An 18,668-nucleotide genomic window follows, 5' to 3' on the forward strand; every position below is an offset into this window, starting at 1 on the left:
CTTAACATTTTGTCATGATTATTTATTATTGTTTGAAAATGAATTATAATTAAAGAGAGAAATTAAAACGCAAATGAAAAGTGCATTTCACGATATCATAAATCTTTATGCATTAAATGATATTAGTATTTAATTATGATTTAAAGAAAAGCATTATTAAAAGTATAAAAATAAATTTCCCGTAACAGGACTGATTAAACAGATTAAACTTTAATATACACACGCAAGTAAAACAATTAACTCTTTTCTACGCCTTTTTAAAGTTTATTAAATTAACAATTACACTATGCTTTATTTATATAAAGATAACAATAAAATAATTATTTTTGAAGTCTTGTAATTATAAAAAATATATAAATTAATTAATAAGTTTAAATTTTTTTCAAACATTGATTTACAATATTATTGTATTATAAAACAATTAATGAAAATGAATATGTTCAGTTAGATATATTAATTTTCTAATATAGATGTCAATTTAGATTCAATTTTCTACTTATTAAAACTATTAAAAGTAATAAACAATAATTAGTGATAAATATTTTAAACTTCACAACAATCACGCCTGATAGTAGGCAACTAATGTGACACAGGGGTACACGTGGTTGCCTATAGTCGGCAACAATGGGCCCAATAATTACAACAATTAACTCTTATCAATTCAAATATTCAAAAATTTTCCGCGTCCACCGAATCTCGGCCCCCCTGGCGCGTCCTAAAGGCCGCCGTACTGCTTCGTCGGTGTAACGGCCGCGTCCCAAAACTGAACGTTCCGTCGATTAAACCGAATTGAAACGGTGGCGGTGTAATTGTTGCAATTAGGATAATAAGTGCGGCGTGTCGCGCATGTCTTGTCACATGTCGCGCACAATTGTAAACATTCCGCTTTTGATATTTGACATGTCGGTTTACAAAATGGCGAGAGTCGTGATACGTGAATTACATTAAAACAAAGGTAAGTGTGTGTCGCGTGTGCGCCTCCCCCCGAAATGAACGAACGGCGTAAGCCGGGGAAGAACGGCGACGCACCGGGCGACGCCACGCGAAAAACTGGTCGCGTCGTGTTGCGATTTCGACGAAAATAAATTGGCCCACGGAACGGAGTCGGTTTAATAACACGGCTATCGATTATTTCTTACCTGTTCGATGTGCGGCGAGTCGGACGCTGTGTTTTGTCGATTTCAGGACGGGGTGGTCATTTTGTTTTCGTGTGTGCGCCCGTGAATTGTCGCATTTAGGTGGCTCCGAATCGGGGATGCGTGGCGGTTAAGTTGTATACGATACGGGCAGGAAAAAAAGTGTGTGCAGTTCAGTCTCGAAATTGTTTTGATTTTTTTGTTTTTTTGATTTTTGTTTATTTCACGCTCAAAAAAGATACTGTCGCTTTAGTAAGTATTTGATTTGGTTTTGAATGTTGTTTTTATTAATTAATATCGCCTTATTATTTGAATATTAGTTAATTATCTTATTATAAATGTATTAAAAAAAATAAAATACTGTTTATCAACTATTTATTATTTTAATGGCTTAATCTATTTGTTATGTATACAGCAATGTGTGACATTTTTAAAACATTCAGAAACATATATTTAACAACAAAATATGTAATGTATTTTTGACACGAAGCTTCATAAATTTTTGATAATAAGGAGAAAATCCAATACATAACCTTGGTATGAAATAGTAAAGCTAAAACCTACACTATAATAAATTACAACCGTAAATCTAACATATAAAACAATTACGTTAATGTTGTCAAACCTCAATTAAAACCACAATTTTTTTAAAGATTATATATATTATATATTATATATAAAGATCCGGAAAAATAGAACCATTTAAAACTGTAAAACCTTTGTGTTTAAATATGTCCTTAGACGTGTTTTTATTTGAACAAAATAAATGAAAAGTGTCCTCGAAATTGCTTATCTCGTTTTATCTCAATTTTAGTCAGTACCTAACTGAATTAATACTCTGTTAGTACAACCGATTTATTACAAATCAGCACCATTAAACAACCATATCTTTAGTACCTATTTAAATTTAACGATATTATGTTACAATTTATGAGTAGTACCAAAGAATTTCTTCGAAGAAACCAATTATTAACTACGATAAGATATTCACTTCGAACGTTTTATCTTTAAAACTGCAACGTAAACAACTGTTACTTACTATGTTTTTTTCATGTGTTAAATTGTTCTCAGACAAAACCTAAAATAAAACCACCCAATACAAAACTCATAATCTAATCCCAAAGAGGAAGATAACGTTGTACAGATAAGATGTACAAATAGAACCTTCGTACTGTTATTATTCAAAATAGTTTTTTCCCCTCAGACGATAACAAAAGGTAGAAAGTGAAGCACGCTCCGCTAAACAGTTTTGTTGTGGTCAAACCAATATCGATTTTGAACCGGCACATTATTATACTTTCACCGGTTACGCTGAGCCTTCATCGAAAAAAATTGAATGATCGGATCATTGTCCTAAAAGTAATTGACTAAACGATCTTCCTAGTATGCATTGCACCTTAACACACTTATGACATTATCGTGTGTTACTTGAAAACTGCATAATTAGTGTTATCGGTACGCTAATTAAAAAACATTAAACAGCCTATTCAGCGGACACTTTACGCTTCATTTGCATCTTTATATATTAATTTAATGTGTCGAACCAGCAAGGTTTTCGACATGGTTTTATTGATTTTGGCAGTTTTAAGGGTTGTTCGACGGAACCGTGGCGGCTGCACGATTGATTTTTGTCTTAAACGGTGGTGGAATGGTCACTTCTTAATTCGTTGATAAAATTGTGTCTTAAAATTTGTTGTAAATAGCATTTGGTGTTGTCTAATAACAAAAATGTTGTACTTGCACCTTCACTCCGCTTATATCTTTATAACTAATTTGCTGTCTCGAACCAACAACTTTTGGAATGGAATTTATTTTTAATTTGGTGGTTTTAAGGGTAGTTCTGCAAAACTGTAACACCTGCACGATTCTCTTTTGTCCTAAAACGTTAAGAAATGTTCACTTCTTAAAACGGCGATGAAATTTTGTCTTCCATTATTTTGTAAGTAGCATTTGGTGTTGTCTAATAATAGTAGATAATTGTTTTATTTGCACACCAACTTTATAATTAATTTACAACGTTTTGGACATATTTTTTCAATTTTGATAGTGTTAAGAATTTGACTAAACTGTAACACCTGCATGATAATTTTTCGTCTTAAAAAGTACAGAAACGTTCAGTTCTTAATTTAACGTTGGTATTGAGTCTTGAATTTTTTTGCAAGTAGCATTTGGTGTTGTTAAAATGTGAAAAAGTTTATTATTTGATAATGAGATTTAGCCTTAAATTTTATTACGTATGAAATATATAATATATTCATAATATTTTTACCTTGCCCATTTAAACACATTTAATATTTTAGAGACTTGTTCTATGAAACTATAACACCTTCACAATTATTTCGAGTGTTAAATTGTGACGAAAGGTTTGGTTCATTATTTGCCAACGAGATTATGTCTTAAACCTAATTGCAAATAGCATGTGGTGTTTAGTAAATATAGATAATTGATAACATTTTTACCTCGCATAATTAAACAGTTTTGATAGTTCGGCTTGTTGTATGAAATTATAACACCTGCACAATTGTTTCGGTTGTTAATATGTGGTGAAATGTATGGTTTATTATTTGCCAATGAGATTATGACTTAAATCTTATTGTAAATAGCATTTGGTGTCGCCTAAAAATATATTTTTGCTTAAATTTTTACCTTGCAACATTAAAAAAGGGTTGTTCTACGAAATTATAACACCTGCACCACTTATTCGAGAAGTTAAATGTGGTGAACTATAAGGTTCATCTTATGACGATAAGATTGTGCCTTAAATCTTGTCACAAATGGCATTTGGTGCTGCTTAAAAATAAACGATAGAATTATAGTGCGTTTTAATAGATTTCAGACTTGTTTGTTCACTATATAACATTAAAATGCAATTCAACCTTAAACTATAACACTTGGCCGTTCTGTATAAAAAAGGGCCAGTTTATCGGAAACATTGATTATAGATTACTGTTGAAACTTGTCGGGGTCAAGGAGCCGGTTGCTCCGCATCAAAAACAGCACTGGCCACACATAAAACTGCACCTTTGTACTTTTCGAAATGCTTTTAATTGACGACGCAATTCCGATAATGTCCGACCTTCCGATGAATTGTTTTCCACCGTCGATAATTCCATGTTTTCGTAATTCCATAATGACATCGGAATATTAATTTAAAAACTGCGTGACGAAACAGGATGTTCTTTATGCCGGTCGAAAAGCGCATGTGAAAAAACGGAAATCGCCGTGAATTATGTGGACAAGAATCATTACGGCGTGTTCGACATCAGATTTTTTGTCATTGAACAAACCGAGTAACCTTCCAAACACTAAAAACTGAAAAAAAATTATGATTATTAAATTACACATCACTTAACAACGGCACAGTCGACATAACGGTACGGAACAACTGTAAAAAAAATGCATGATCAGTAAAGCTGAATGTGGAGATGGTTAGTGGGTGATCGTTAATTATTTGGAGCGACACCCGATGATCGACTGATAATTATTACGGCAACTGGACGGTACGCTGTACAAACATGCCCGGGCTGTTTTGCAGTTTACAAAACAACCGAATCGACGTTGACCTCACGCGTTATCTCTATATTTATCTACGTTGTTTGTGCACTATTGTTACGAGGCGCACACCAAATTATTCCACCATGTCTATGTTAAGTTGCTGTTTTATCGTACGGACACCTACAGGGTGATTTAGTGCGGTGCGGCGTTGGCAAGTGCTCAGTTCCTGATTTGCCAATGAGATTTTGTCTTAAAGTTAACTGGAAGGACCTCTTGGTGTCACCTGAAGACGGCTCATATAATATTGCCCAACGCACTACGTTAAAACAATGGGTTTCCGATCCTGAAAAACAACAATTTGATTGTACCTCAAACTCGGCTATAAATAACACTTGCCGTCGATAAAACATTAAAAAAAACAATCATATCAGAATTGTAAAGCAATAAATTAACCGGGCACAGCGTAAAGTTCACCACGAACGAATAATCCGACGGAAAAATTGAATCGACGTGACTTATCGGTAGTTTTAGGTGTTTTTTTATGTGCATTTAAATTAGCTGCCGTTTATTGAATATGCATTTCGTATTGTGTTATTAACGATGGAATATTGAATGTTAAACATGACTAGCCGGACAAATAAATTTCGTTTTCGTGTGTATTTCGTTACCTGGTCCGATAAGATAGGAGATAAAAGGGCAAACAATTGATAAGGCCACGTTTTGAGTGTTTGCCTTGCTTTTCCGTTGGTCAATTATTGAAAATTATTAATGCCCTTAAACGGTTATCGATATTCACTTTGCAACCATTAACTATGCCTCCCCAACTAATTTAATTACCACTAATTCATTAAGTTTATGCATTAATAATCAGTTAATAATATTAATTTTTACCAACATGTAGATTACGATCGATTTTCAATCCACTTTCAATTTGAACGGACGTATTTACCTGTAGGCGGTTCGATAAATTGTCCGTAAACAACCCCATTTAATAACGGCTAAAGCCATTTATTTTTATGCAATCGAACGGAACAAGATGATTCGGAAATTGGGTCGGACATCGGAATAAAAAAATAACAATTTTTTCATCGCATTAAACATTAATCGCCCTAATGTACCTTTAATGATTTCGACATTACGGTCTGAGTCTCTAATGATGGAACATTCGACGAAACACCGGCCAAAACAAACACCCGAAGTCGCTAATTAGTCAGATGTACGTCCAAACGAAACGCGCCACCGAAGAAACCCACTCACGTTCCAGTTTGTTGTTTAGCTCGTACGCGCGAAGATGTACGATTAAGCGACAGGTACATTGGGCATAGAAACAGTTTGTTTATGGCCAAAATTTGATGTGGTATTGAGACTAGTTTTTGTTTACAGTGCCTCATGAATAATGCAGTTCAACATTACGGCCAGGGACCCATTAGTTCCAACCCTCATGCGCCGTTCCTCCAATCTGATCCGATTTCGGTGAGTTTCAACCCTTTCCCCGACACCTACAGCCTTGCAACAAACGTTAATATTTTCTAAAAGGCTCACTTCCTAAGGTGCCACAATGATTATGTCTTCGATTAAGTGGTAAATATCATTTGGTGTCCAATAAATACAATTGATTATTGAGTCTTAAATTTCATACTAAGTAACATTTGGTGTTGCCTGAGTATATAGATTGGAAGATTAAACTAAATTTAAAGTTTCAAGACTTATTCTTGAAATCTATGACACCTGCACGTCTGCTTCTGGTATTAAAATGCAGTGAATTGTCCATTTCTTAATTTGATATTGAAATTGTGTCTTCCATATTTATGCAAGTAGTATTTGGTGTTGCCTAAATGTTTGATAATTTTTTTAAGTTATACAATGTTGCCTCATATCTTATTATATTTGGTATTTTTAAAAGTTCACTAATATTGGACCTTTTAATACATTTTCAACTAGTTTTTAAATGCTAAAATGTAGTAAACTACTCACTTCTTAAGTTGCTACAATCATTTTGTCTTCGTTGTCACAAATATTATTGTGACTTGTTTATAGGCAAATCCTTCAACGACGACTAGCAGTCTCAGACTGTACAGAAAAAAGGACAGCCAGGATAAGCATGTCCAGAACCAAGATGGAGTCGTCGGCGGCTCAAACGCGACGGAGAACCAGACTCACGTCGCTCGGGTAGCTCCGCACAACCACTTCCCACCACGCACCACCGAGTACTACCGTCAAAACAACCCTTTATCCAACGACTTCCGGTAAAACATCTTTGGGTGCTTTCAAGTACTGAAATAATTCTTGTGATTTGTTTTAGTCCGTTGTTTAACGAGCACCAGCCGGTAAAGTACTCAGAGATCAGCGAGCACCAACCAACCCACCACGATCCAATGTCGCCGATGATGCAAAAGCAAAAAAAGGAATACATGGACATGATGACGCACCAGACGAAGCAGTACCCGGACTTAAACGGGCAACAGACGTACGGCCACGAGACTGTGCATCCAACGGCGTACGCCGCCAAAGAGGCGCAGATGCACGGCTACAAGCAAGAATCTCAGTACTTTCAAAAGAACCAGTTCGTGGACCAGATGAAGTACCAAATGCCCGCGCAGATGCGCAAATACCCCGGCCAGGAGAACGACTTCTTTTCGCAGCTACAGAAATTCCATCCCAGTATGGCCAGGTCCATAATGAGCGAGCACCACATCCGCGAGACGCAGATGAACTACCCGCCCATGGGCCAGAACGGCATGTACAACCAGAACCAAAGATACTACCCGAACGCCGTGCAGAACTACCAGGCGAACGCGTACGGCATCCAGTCGTACAACTACGGAAGTCCGCAGAACTGCAACTACAACAGGCAGGCGCAGATGGGCAGGTTCCCGCCTACAATGGATAGGAGTCTGTCGCCAGCCAGGCGTACCGCTTACCCGCCCGAAATGGTCAACTACGCTCCCCTGCAAAAGATCTCGCCCTCGTACCACCACCAGTACACGACGCCCGAGTACGCCCAACATTACCAGCATAGGAGGACGAACATGCCGCAGGAATACTATCAACCTCCACAGCAGTGCAGAAATCCACAGTTCATGCCCGCTAACAACCCAGCTGTTGAAGTACCAGAAAACAGGGTTACCCCATCCAATGATTTGAAGCAATTCATTGAAAACTGGGCGGAGGATGAAAATCCTTGTGACCCCACCGTTTTGATAGTCAGCCCTGATGATTTGCCCTTCATTGAAAACAATCAAGTGATCATCACGTCCCCCTTGGAAAACGGGCAGTTCGTCATCAAAAACGTGGAAAATCGACAGGAAGCGGAGAAACCCAAAGATTGCATGGTAGAAGACGCAAAGACCAGTAAAGTGGTGGTTCACTCCGACGTGGAGCTGATTAAAGACGACACAAAGGTGGATAAGAACTGCTCGCCGATTAATTTGGACCAGATGGAAACTGAAGAAACGCCCCGCGAAACTGTAATATCAACAACCAAAACGGTCGAAGAAGAAAGCCCAAAGGAAAGCAAAGATATGCCCGTTATTGACTTCAGCGATGAGAAAGCGCCGAAGGAAGACGCCATTGAACCAAAGCCGCCGGAAGTCGAGGAAAAACCTCCCCAACCTCCCGAACCCGAAAATAAAATTGAAGAAGAACACCCCGAGCAGGTGGAAGAGACTGTTACAAACGTTGTAGACGAGCAAATGCCAAAGGTTGAATCTCCAAAACCGCAACCAAAGCCGGAACCAAAGCCTCCATCTCCGCCCCCAACTCCAGTTTTACCTGAAACAGACAAGAAACCAAAGTCCAGTAGTCGACGAAAAAGGCGGATCTTCTCCGTCGACGACATAATAAATAACATTGGAAGGAAGAAGGAAAAGGAATTGAAGAGGAGGAAAAGCATACACGCCACCCAAAAATTCCTGGATTACGAGCGACGGAACGTCGAAACTGAAACTGTTAAAGAAAATCTTGAGGCTTCGGATAAAGTGCCAGAGGTGCAGGATGTCAAACCTGAAACTGAGGCGCCTTTAGAAGAAGTACCAGTGGAACAAACTCAAGAAGACGTTTCGCAGGACAAAGAAATATCCTCCACCGATTCCACAACTGATCCTGATGCAGAATCCAATAGTATACAGTACAGAAGCGCCATTAAAATTGAAGAAAACAGCGTTCTTTTGCACATTGCGGGCGAGCTGGTTGAAATTAATGTCAACATACAGAACGGTAAAAAAGTTATTACAGTCGTACCGATTTCTGACACCACAGTAGTTGACTTTAATGACAACTATGAAACTGTTCAAGAGAATGTCCAGGAAGACCAAGAAATTATTGAGGAAGTCGCCGAGGATAAAACTGAAGATGGGGACAAAACCGAAGAGATCGTAGAACCAAAGATGGATGATTTAGAGATGGTGGTTGCTGAAGCTGAAGCTGGAGTTGTCGAAGAGGTTGTAGAAAATGTGGCTAATGAGGAAACAATTATGGATGTTCAAGAGGATGTGGCACAAATGGAGGAAGTATCGTTGGATGTTAAAGAAGAAATCGTCGCACCAGATACTAAAACTGTAACTTCAGAGGCTGAAACAATTGAATTACCTAAAACTGAAGATGTTAAAGTAGAAACAACGACTGAAAGTGAAAATAAAGATGACTCTAGTCTTCACCAACAAGTAAATACATTGGATTTGGAAGAAACCAAAATTGTACCTCCAGAACAAACAGTTCAAAGAGAAAACGATACAAAAGAAGCCAAACCTGAAAAGGTCAAACAAACTGAAACTATCACAAACGAAGAACTAAAGCCGGAAGTAGATTCTGCAAAGGATTCGGAGTTTGTAGATCTCTCAAACGAGATAATTATAGGAGATGAAGGTTTGGAACTGGAGGTGGAGATGGACTTGCAAAACGACGTGAATGAGGACAGTTTCGAAAGGAACGTAATATGTACCAAAGCAGCCAAAAAGGCCTACGACGCCGAGTTTTTGAACACCGTCAAGGAGAAAAAGACTAAAACTAACCCCAGTGATGATCACAAAAAGAAAAAGATAACCAAAGATGACAGTCAAAAGAATAAGGACGAAACCAAGCGGGAGAAACGTCCCAAAACAACAGACGAGAAAAGCAAAAAGGAAGAGGTGAAAAAACCCAAAGAACCAAAGAAGCAAAAATCGGAACCCAAGGCCGATGAGGACGATGATGAGGAACATGTTAGTTTTAAGGAGTTGTTAAAGGCTAGGAAGTTGAAGAAACTGAAGAAACTCCAGGAGAGCATGAACAACAAACCTGTTGAATCTGAACCGGTGACCAAGAAGGAAGAAAATGACTTCAAACAACCGTTGAAAAAGGAAGAAAAGGAACCGGCGTGTAAGGAAGAAGACTCGAAAAACTTAGAAGGAATTTTGAAAAAGGAAAGTAGTCCTCCAAAGCCGGTACGTAAAGTTTCATTTTCCGACGAGCCTATTGACAAAAAACTTGATGAAACAGAGGGTAAGTGTAACGATTTGAACAAGAAGAAGCGGCTCAGTTTAGAAGACTACAACAATCGTAAACGGAAGTTGTCACCTAAAGAAGAGGTGAAGAAAATTCTGGTTGAAGCTGATTTAACCAGCATACACTTAGAAGTCAAGAAGCGTCCCAAGTCGTTAGAAGAGTTGAGTTGCGTTGTTAAAGAACCTAAACGTAAGATGAGTTTGGAAGAAACGTCAACGAGTAATAATTTTTATAACGACTGGGAGGAGACGCTAAGTCCTAAGTCCACTGAAGTAGACTCGAATCTTCTTAGTACTTTCACAGGTGTCCTGTCAACTGAATCACAACCCGTCAAACATCCAGACGTGAACGGACGCAAGGACGAACTGCAGATGGTCAAGGAGCAAGTCGACTCAAAACTAAGTTCGTTGAATTTGAACATACCAAAGAAGAGCAGTGCTCAAACGCTCAGAAGCCAAATATGTGCCTTGGAAAAGAAAATTAACAGTTTCCCGTTGACGCCGAAGGACGTGAACGAAAACCACATGCTCATGAACCGGTTCTTGAACAAGGACTACCTGACTGAAGACGAGATGAAGAAAATCAAACAGATCATCCAATACAAGCGGATGGTGGAGCACATGAGCAAACTGAAGTCGATGGAAAACGGCGACAGTTACGAGATCAGGAAGGAGATGGACGAGGATTTGAAGCTGCACTTGAAGAAAATCCCCGACGAGTATCACAAGAAGAGGAAGAGGAGGTTCAGGAATTTGCACGCCGCCGATTCCGACTCGGACTACGAGATCAACAGCGGGGATTACTCGGTAGTGCAGCAGAGCTGTCACTTCACCGGCGTGCCGAAGCTGATCATCAAAAGGAAGACGGACATTACGCAACCGGTCGTTCGATTGGAACGACTGGACATGAACGTGATCAAGAAAAGCAAATGGTTTTAGGGGCCAACATGTTTTCGTTGAGTTTTTTCATAGTTTACGATTGTTTTTTATTGTTGTATATAGTTTCGCGTGAGATGAATTATTTATTGCGTTCGGATCTCCGGTTGTTGCATTCCGTGTGGGTTTATTATTTCTGATTTTAGGTTTTCGTTTTATTTTTATTTTTTGGGACGTCCGTTCCAGATTGATATTAATTGTAATTGGTTGTTCTTTTGTGTGCAATGAAAGAGTACAATTGGTTGAAATATAACAAGAAATATATTAATTCGTTGAGCTACAGTATTAAAAAAATATGCCTTTTAAAAAAAGAATTTTAATATTTATAGAGAGTGAACTATTTTTGAAACAGTGAATTCGTTTTACATTCCTCAAAGTTATATCTCATAGTTTAAGGTGTGATATATTTACAATATACATAGTGTTTATATAGGCGGTCTCGAATAACCGTTTGAGACTTGCTGTAATTTTTTTTTGGTTTGCCTTTTGTATATAATTTGGGTTTTTTTGTATAAAATCATAGAAAAACTTGCAGGGTGTCCGTAACTAGTCTTTATTTGTACATAATTTTGTTATCCATTAAGAGATATCGTTTCCAATTGTAAATTTTATCTTAAAATTTTATTTAAAAACCCCATAGATATACAACGGTTTTTCTATGGTTGTAAACAACAATAGTTACCAGCACTGAAACGTTGTTTTTTGTACACCGAAAGTTGCCTCAATGTGAAATAAATGAAGAGTGTAAAATTTAGTAATTAAGATATAAAAAAATAATATTTGGGACATATCATTCAGTGTCTTTTCAAAAGTGTCTTAGAAAATTTTTCGGGTGATGTTTTTACGACGTGTACAAAACCTAGATGTTATTTTTTTTTTGAGTGCCTTGTTGTGCACATGACTGTTGAATTTTTGTACCAAATCGGTATGTTTGTATATTTTAAGCACTTGTGTTTATAAAAATGTTAGAAAAAATAACTGGCGTTTTATTTCAATTATTTATAAAAAATAAATTAACCAATTGGTTTGGTATAATGATACAATAGCATAGGTTTTGGGAGTATTCCTACTCTATTATCTGTACCTGTACTCAAAAGCTTGGTATTTTTGTAATTTTAAGCACTTATGTTAAACTGTTAGAAAAAATAACTCGGGTTTTACTTTATTTCTTCATAAATAATAATAAACAAATTAATTCGATTTATCTTTTAAATTATACACTGTACAATAAAGAAGAATAAAAGTACGTGTATTACATTACTGACTAACTTCCATTATTCCTGAGTTAATTAATCATTTTAAAAGTCAGACTTTCAATTCAAAAACTGTACAAAAAAATAAAACAAAATAAGAATATTAAATCCGATTTAACGTTCCGGATTTAAGAACAGACAAAACCTTAAATAAACAACTATATTATAATTATTTACAGAAAATCATATATACAGATAAAAAAACGTATAGTTTAAAACACTCTTTCGTGGATATAACTTAGTCTGTTTATCAAGCACTAAAGTAATTCAATTAGTTAAGGTACCCTCGACACGACGGGGCACCGCACAGACACGTAATTTTATCGTCTTCTATCGGGAACTTGTAGTCGTAGGTGATCTCCTCGTTCACGCCTATACTTTGCTTCGAGTAAATGACGATCTTCTTCTGAGACTCTATCGTTATTACTTTGGCGTAACAGTTGGGCTGTAAAAGAAACAAATTACAACCAAGCCGTTGGAGGAAATCTTGGAATACTTACGTTACAGCTGTGATTGATGAACCGGGCCAGATTGCCGCACTTGGTGGCGTCTATGATGTTCTCCAGGTCAATACGGAAGAGATACGAGCTACCAATGCCCGTGGCTTCGTATTTCTGCTCCCTGAGGTCGGCCACACTGTGTCGCACCATTTGACCTGACAACCAACGATTAGAACAACGAAAATGAAATTGGAGGGCAACAACTTACCGACGTATTCGATAACCATCTCGTCTGCGGCGATGGGCTCCATGGCGAACAGGCCCCAGTCGTGAATCGCAGACTTTGCGAATTTCAGTTGTTTCTTTCTGAACTTCAGCTGGTTGAACTTGAGCAAATCCGAGTCGGTGTCGCCTCCGAAGGCTGTCAGCAAACGACGTTGGTTCGAACGTGCTTCTCTCGACAAACCTTTACAAAAAAAAATATCATTAATAATTTGCTTTTTGTTACAACCTAGAGGAGTACCTTGCATCTTGGTAACTGGAGGATCGTTTGCCGAGTGAACGGTGTGGGCTTTGGCGTGATGGTATTTGTATCGGGCCTTTTCGTGTGGCGTCACCTTATAATAACCTTCCGTCCTTGCGCAGCCTAAAAACCAGTAAATTATAAAAGATATAAGGGCATTTAATGGCTAGTGATAATACCGGTGAGATGAAGTCGTTCGTCCTTCTTGCGACGCTTCGGTGGACTGGAGTTCAGGTTGGTGACGCAGTGGTCCACCCAGTGAGTATCGTTCAGCCAGTAGCCCCACGTGTCTTTGTTCAGCATGTCCTCGTAGGCTGCCCGCATGTACTCGATGTCCTCGGCATCGATACCCTTCGTTAGGAACTCATAAAGTTTCTTGAACTCCCGCATCTCGTCCCGTTCTTTGAACACGACATTGTGCTGCTTTTGTTGCTGCTGCTGTTGGCGTTGTTTCAACAGGGTAACGTCGTCCCGATCGTCCGACGGTCGTTTGTGATGGTGGTGTCGGTGTTCTTTCGGTTTACGCGGCTTGGGCGGGGGTTTCGGCCGCTTTGGTTCCACCGGAGGTGGTGGTGCCACGGCGCTGGTATAACCATGATCGTGCACCAGGTTTTGCTTCGTCACCTCCGCCGTAGGGGTCTGTTGCTGTTGGGAAGAGACCTCCGGCATTTGCATGCAGTACGAGTGCTCCAACGCCACCTAAACAACAACAAATTGAAGCATACATCAAGGACAAATTTATACAAGTTACCTGTGAGCTGGGACTGCTTTCGCCCGTTGACGACTCGGCATTTTCCTGTTTAACTTTGGCTTCTCGGTCGGCGGCCGCCTTCGCTGCAGCAGCCTCCCGTTTCCGCCTAGCCTCCGCCTCTTCCTGAGCCTGTTGTCGTACCACTTCGTCGTCAGCGTCCAGCGTCGACTCATCGTCGTCGATCATCGACTGTGGTGGCGGCTCAGGCTTGCGCACCTCCCTAAGTAACGCGTCCCGTTCCGCCTCCAGTTCGGCCAGCGTTTTACCCTTAATGACGGCTTCCGGGTCTTCATCCGAGGACGACGACGAAGACGACAGATCCGGGCTCTTGGCCCTCTGTCGCTGGGGCTCAGGCTTGGGTCTCTCCTGTTTGGGCGGTCTCTCCTGTTTGGGTGGTCTCTCCTGTTTGGGTGGTCTCTCCTGTTTGGGCCGTTCTGTCGTCAAAGCCTCGCGTTCCCTTTCGATCTGCTCCATCCATTCGGTGTTCTTGCGTCTACGCTCCTCTAAGTAGCTCCATTCACCGTCACTCATTTCATCGCTGTCACTGTCAAAGATGCGAGAGTAACGACTGGCCGAAGCCGCAGCTTTGGGACTTTCTTCCCTCGTCCTTTCCACCACAGTTTCCTTCGCCTCCGGCGTCTTTTCCCTAGGTAAGACCACGTCCTCGTCGATGCTCATTCTCCTTTCAATCTCCACCGGTTTTTTAATCTCTTCAACGCGTTCCGTGGGTGGGGGAGTGCGCGTCTTGGGCGACCTGCTAGTATTCATCGCTTCCGGCTCGGCCTCTGACTCCGAACTGCTGGACTCCGAGCTGGAGTCCTCGCTGAAGCTGGTCGACCTCGAGCTACTCGTGGAGCTAGCGCTGCTCGACGACGACGCCTTCCGCACTCGTCGTTTCTGCTTAACGTCCGTGTCCGAATCGTTGCGCACAATTTCCTCGTCGCTCATCTTCCGTTCCTCCTCGTCCTCCGGCACCGGGGACGGTATCTTTTTCTTGCGGAAGCTAGGCATTTTGGGCAGCGAGGCCCGCAGCCCCAGGCCCAGGTTGCTGTCGTAATTGATGCTACTGTACAGGTTTTCGCGGTGCGACTCCAGCAGCACATTTATGTTGTCGCGTGGAGCCGTCGCGGCGGACGTCGACGATTTTTCGAGGTCCGGTGCCTCCTTGCATTTATTTTCTTTCGAGCTCTCTTCCTCCCACCTAGTCACAAAGTAAAAATAATGAATACCTAAGCAAATAACTTTTACACGTTTAGAGAAACAATTCAAATTATGAGCTGGGTGGGTACTTACCACGTCTCGAAGCGTGTGAACGCCGTGTTCTCGACCATCTTCTTGTTGAAGTCCCGCTTCAGTATGGCCTTCAGCTCCTGCGTCACCTTCTGTACCACCGAATTTATCGTGGGAGCGTGCGGATCGTCTTCCGCACCCTCGGTCTTGCCCTGTGGCTGACCGTACGCGCTGTACTGTTGCTGTACAGCGGCGGCGGCAGCCGCCACACGTTGCGCGTGGGCAAAGTTGGCCATCACCTCGGCGGCCGCGTGAACGGCATGCGCCGGATGACCCAGGTAGACCTGGTGCACCGGATACGGATAGGAGGTGGCGGCTGCGGCGGCGGCGGCGTGTCGCCACGCGTACGGGTCGTGCGCGGCCGCCCCCGTCACCTCGCCCGGATAGAACGACGCGGGGGCGGCCGCTGACGAGACGAAGCCGGCAGCGGCGTACGATGTCGGATGGTAGGCGGTGTGGTATAGGCCGGGTATGGTGGACAGAGGTGGGGGTAAAGGAGGCGCGGCCACGTCGTCCGGCTTTACCTCCTCGATCTTCTGTTCCGTGCTGCTCAGCGACGACAGTGACATCCGATCGTCATCCTGAATAAATTTCAATATATTAATAATTTAAGAGAACAACTGGTTGTTGTTGACTAACCTTTTCAGTCTTGTAGTCGTTGGTGAAGTCCATTCGGTCGATCGGACTGTAGTTGGCGGTCTCTCCAGTCAACAGTTCATCCTCGCTTGAAGAAATGTCACTACCCAATTTGTCATCGATCTGTGCCTTCTTCAGCAAGGCGGTCGTCTCCAATGCCTCCTTCTGACGTGCCACTACAGCCTGGCATAATTTAATTATCAATTTATCAACCAAAAACTTAAGTAAACTAGTACCTGTTCGAGAGCCCGCTTGTGACATTCCAAGTAAATCTCCCGGGACAAGAAAGGCGATGGTGGATGAGATAATGGTCCGTTCTCATCCCTCCCAATGCCTGACATGACTTCTGGGGCCGGCGGATTTATGGGCATGTCACTCAGCGATACGCTGGATCGATCTGCACCACAAAACAATCAAGAAAACTAAACACAAAAATTGTTTTATTAAAATACCATCGTCGTCGCTGTCGACTGAGGCAGCTGGAGGCATATGCATGGCCGGCGCCTCGGTGTGGGGACGTTCGTCGTCCGAATCGCCACCTAGGGTTAAGAAGGGCGGCGCTATGCCGCCCGAACCGCGGTCTTTCAGCAGCATGGCGATTCGAGTGTCCAAATCAAGCGTCTTGTTGTCCGACGCCGCATCATCCTCTGAATTTTGACGGTGCAACACCTGTCCCGACGACGTGGTGCGCATCTCCCTATCCCTCGTGTCTTTGTCTCTGTCCTGCAAATTGTTTTACACATCTCAGACAACCATCTCGGACGTATTTAATTGAATTAAACGAAAATAATTCATTAACAAACTGTGATAACAAAACTAATAATCGTTTATTACAACACAGAACATAAACAATAACAACACAACAATTATAAATCAAAGTCTTTGTTCCTTGTTTCTACTGACCAACGTGTCTCACTTCTACAAAAAAATGATGATAAAACAAACAACCCAACAACCAATACCCAACAACACTGAACCGAATCCTTACTCGTTTGCTTTTGCCGTTGCTGCCTTTCTTTTTGTCCCTGTCCCTGTCTTTGGGACGTGGAGCGGTGCTGTTGGCGGTGTAGTGGGGCGGTGCCAACGTTTGGCCCGGGGTGCGGGCATCCCAATGTTCAGGGGGCGGCGCACCCGTCCACGGTGTCGCCATCGGCCACACTGTGTGATAGGCGGGTGGATAAGTTAATGGCACAGCCAGAGGGTGGGGATATTCATATCTGAAATTAATAGAACGAACGTTAATCCATCAGGGAACGAACAAACTGTAAACATGTCGATGGCATGTCGTTATTTGTTGTCACTTTGGTTACCATCAATTGTTGACTTCAAAACAGTCAAAACAATGTGGTATCAAATTACCGGTTGTTGGCAAGGTTTGAATTATGTGTCTTATATAAAATAACAACAAAAAAGTGAGCTTACGTCAACGGTGTGGCGCCAGCAGACCCGTAGCTAGCTGAAAATTCACTGGGTGCAGTACCATAACCAACATCCGAACTGCCTGGAGTGGGAAAATCAGTTCTGCTGCTATAACTGCCTCTATATCTACAAAAATTACAAAATACAATAAATTAGTATCATCAGAAACAGCATATTTAGATACTAAAAAGTTCACAGAAAATCCTACCTATCTCTGTCTTTTTTTCTGCCATCATACTCATCTGGAGTGACTTTGAGGTCCTTGTCCCTGATGTCTTTGACTCTCTCATCCTCCTTAGGCTTCTCCTCGATCTTGGGCGGCTCCTCGACGACAGGAGGCGGCGGTTTTTTCTCCGTTGTATACTCCTCATACTGTTTTTTGCACTTTTCCCCAAATGGATCAAGAAACACTTGCAGCTGTTTGCCCATCACACTTGTATTATTGAGCTTTTCAACGCACGCCTTCGCACCTTGCACGGTTTCGAAAATGCACCGCCCAATTCCCAGATGTTTGTTTGTGACTGGATGATAGTAAATGAACAGGTCTTCGATGCCGCCAAATTTTTGCACCATGTCACGCAGAAACTGCTTGTCGATGTTGTCGTTCAATTGGAAGATCGTCACTTCGATCGAGGGCGGATTTCCCACGTAGTTCTGATCGATTTTGAAACGGGGCACTGGCAAATCTAGTGTTTCCAATCTGGACCAGATACGAGTTAGCTGGGATCTTGGTTCTTTGAGTATTACAGGCGGATAGGTGTTGTCGTTCAATATGATCCCGTCGTATCTGTACAGTTTCTCACTGCCTTTGATCAAGAACGGGTCGCGTAACAGCTTGTAGTTCCTTGGCGCCTTTTGTTGCTTGTCCTTATCCTGCTTGTCCTTCTCCATGTTTATGCCGTTCATCCTGCTAACTGAACACGTAATTCAACGCAACATACTGCAAACGTACAACCGAGCTTACCTGGTCTACCGTTCGCCGCAAGAACAAAACAACGACTCTAAAAACAAATCAATTCAACTGGGCTCGTAGCTGAAGTACGCGGACATCATACGTGCGTGGAATGTTGCGGTGGCGGACGTCGGGACGGCCGCACAGCGTTTCGCGACGTCCGTACAGGCCGCTATTCACACTAAACGGCAATTTCGTATTTGATGCCTCGACGCGAGATGCTCTCGAAGATTTCTAACCTATGCCCGTGTCAAATAGTTTTCGTGCCACTGCCGCCAACTATGCCCGCTTAAACTTTATCGTCTTTTGATGGTTTACTTGTAATATTTGTATTGATTACTGTAGTTTTTTATGATA

At 41.4% G+C, this 18,668-nt stretch overlaps 2 protein-coding genes across 6 annotated transcripts; one reads left to right on the forward strand and one right to left on the reverse strand.

Annotated features, from left to right (window-relative positions):
• Positions 1-748: 748 nt before the first annotated feature.
• Positions 749-12,025, forward strand: LOC109603727 (titin-like). Of its 3 annotated transcripts, none has more exons than XM_049968893.1 (4): positions 749-955; positions 6,015-6,104; positions 6,669-6,877; positions 6,934-12,025. In XM_049968893.1, the coding sequence occupies exons 2-4, from the start codon at positions 6,021-6,023 to the stop codon at positions 11,048-11,050; spliced, it is 4,410 nt and encodes a 1,469-aa protein (XP_049824850.1). In that variant the 5' UTR covers positions 749-955; positions 6,015-6,020; the 3' UTR covers positions 11,051-12,025. The 3 variants fall into 3 exon arrangements, with proteins under 3 accessions (XP_049824850.1, XP_049824851.1, XP_049824849.1); XM_049968894.1 differs by lacking the exon at positions 749-955 and adding an exon at positions 1,263-1,388; XM_049968892.1 differs by lacking the exon at positions 749-955 and adding an exon at positions 1,536-5,941.
• Positions 12,026-12,446: 421 nt separating this feature from the next.
• LOC109603741 (histone-lysine N-methyltransferase SETD1A) lies at positions 12,447-18,559 on the reverse strand. Of its 3 annotated transcripts, none has more exons than XM_020020233.2 (14): positions 18,324-18,558; positions 17,568-18,273; positions 17,363-17,485; positions 16,929-17,157; positions 16,393-16,663; positions 16,177-16,337; positions 15,944-16,123; positions 15,308-15,885; positions 14,015-15,215; positions 13,443-13,962; positions 13,264-13,386; positions 13,009-13,206; positions 12,801-12,955; positions 12,447-12,745 (listed from the first exon to the last, which is right to left on the reverse strand). In XM_020020233.2, exons 2-14 carry the CDS (start codon positions 18,263-18,265, stop codon positions 12,572-12,574), a joined length of 4,611 nt encoding a protein of 1,536 aa, XP_019875792.2. In that variant the 5' UTR covers positions 18,266-18,273; positions 18,324-18,558; the 3' UTR covers positions 12,447-12,571. The 3 variants fall into 3 exon arrangements, with proteins under 3 accessions (XP_019875792.2, XP_049824848.1, XP_049824847.1); XM_049968891.1 differs by having other exon boundaries at positions 13,009-13,386; positions 18,324-18,360; positions 18,415-18,556; XM_049968890.1 differs by having other exon boundaries at positions 13,009-13,386; positions 17,568-18,269; positions 18,324-18,559.
• Between the last annotated feature and the right edge of the window lie 109 nt (positions 18,560-18,668).

This window comes from Aethina tumida, chromosome 6, assembly GCF_024364675.1.
Source record: "Aethina tumida isolate Nest 87 chromosome 6, icAetTumi1.1, whole genome shotgun sequence".
NCBI classification, from domain to species: domain Eukaryota; kingdom Metazoa; phylum Arthropoda; class Insecta; order Coleoptera; family Nitidulidae; genus Aethina; species Aethina tumida.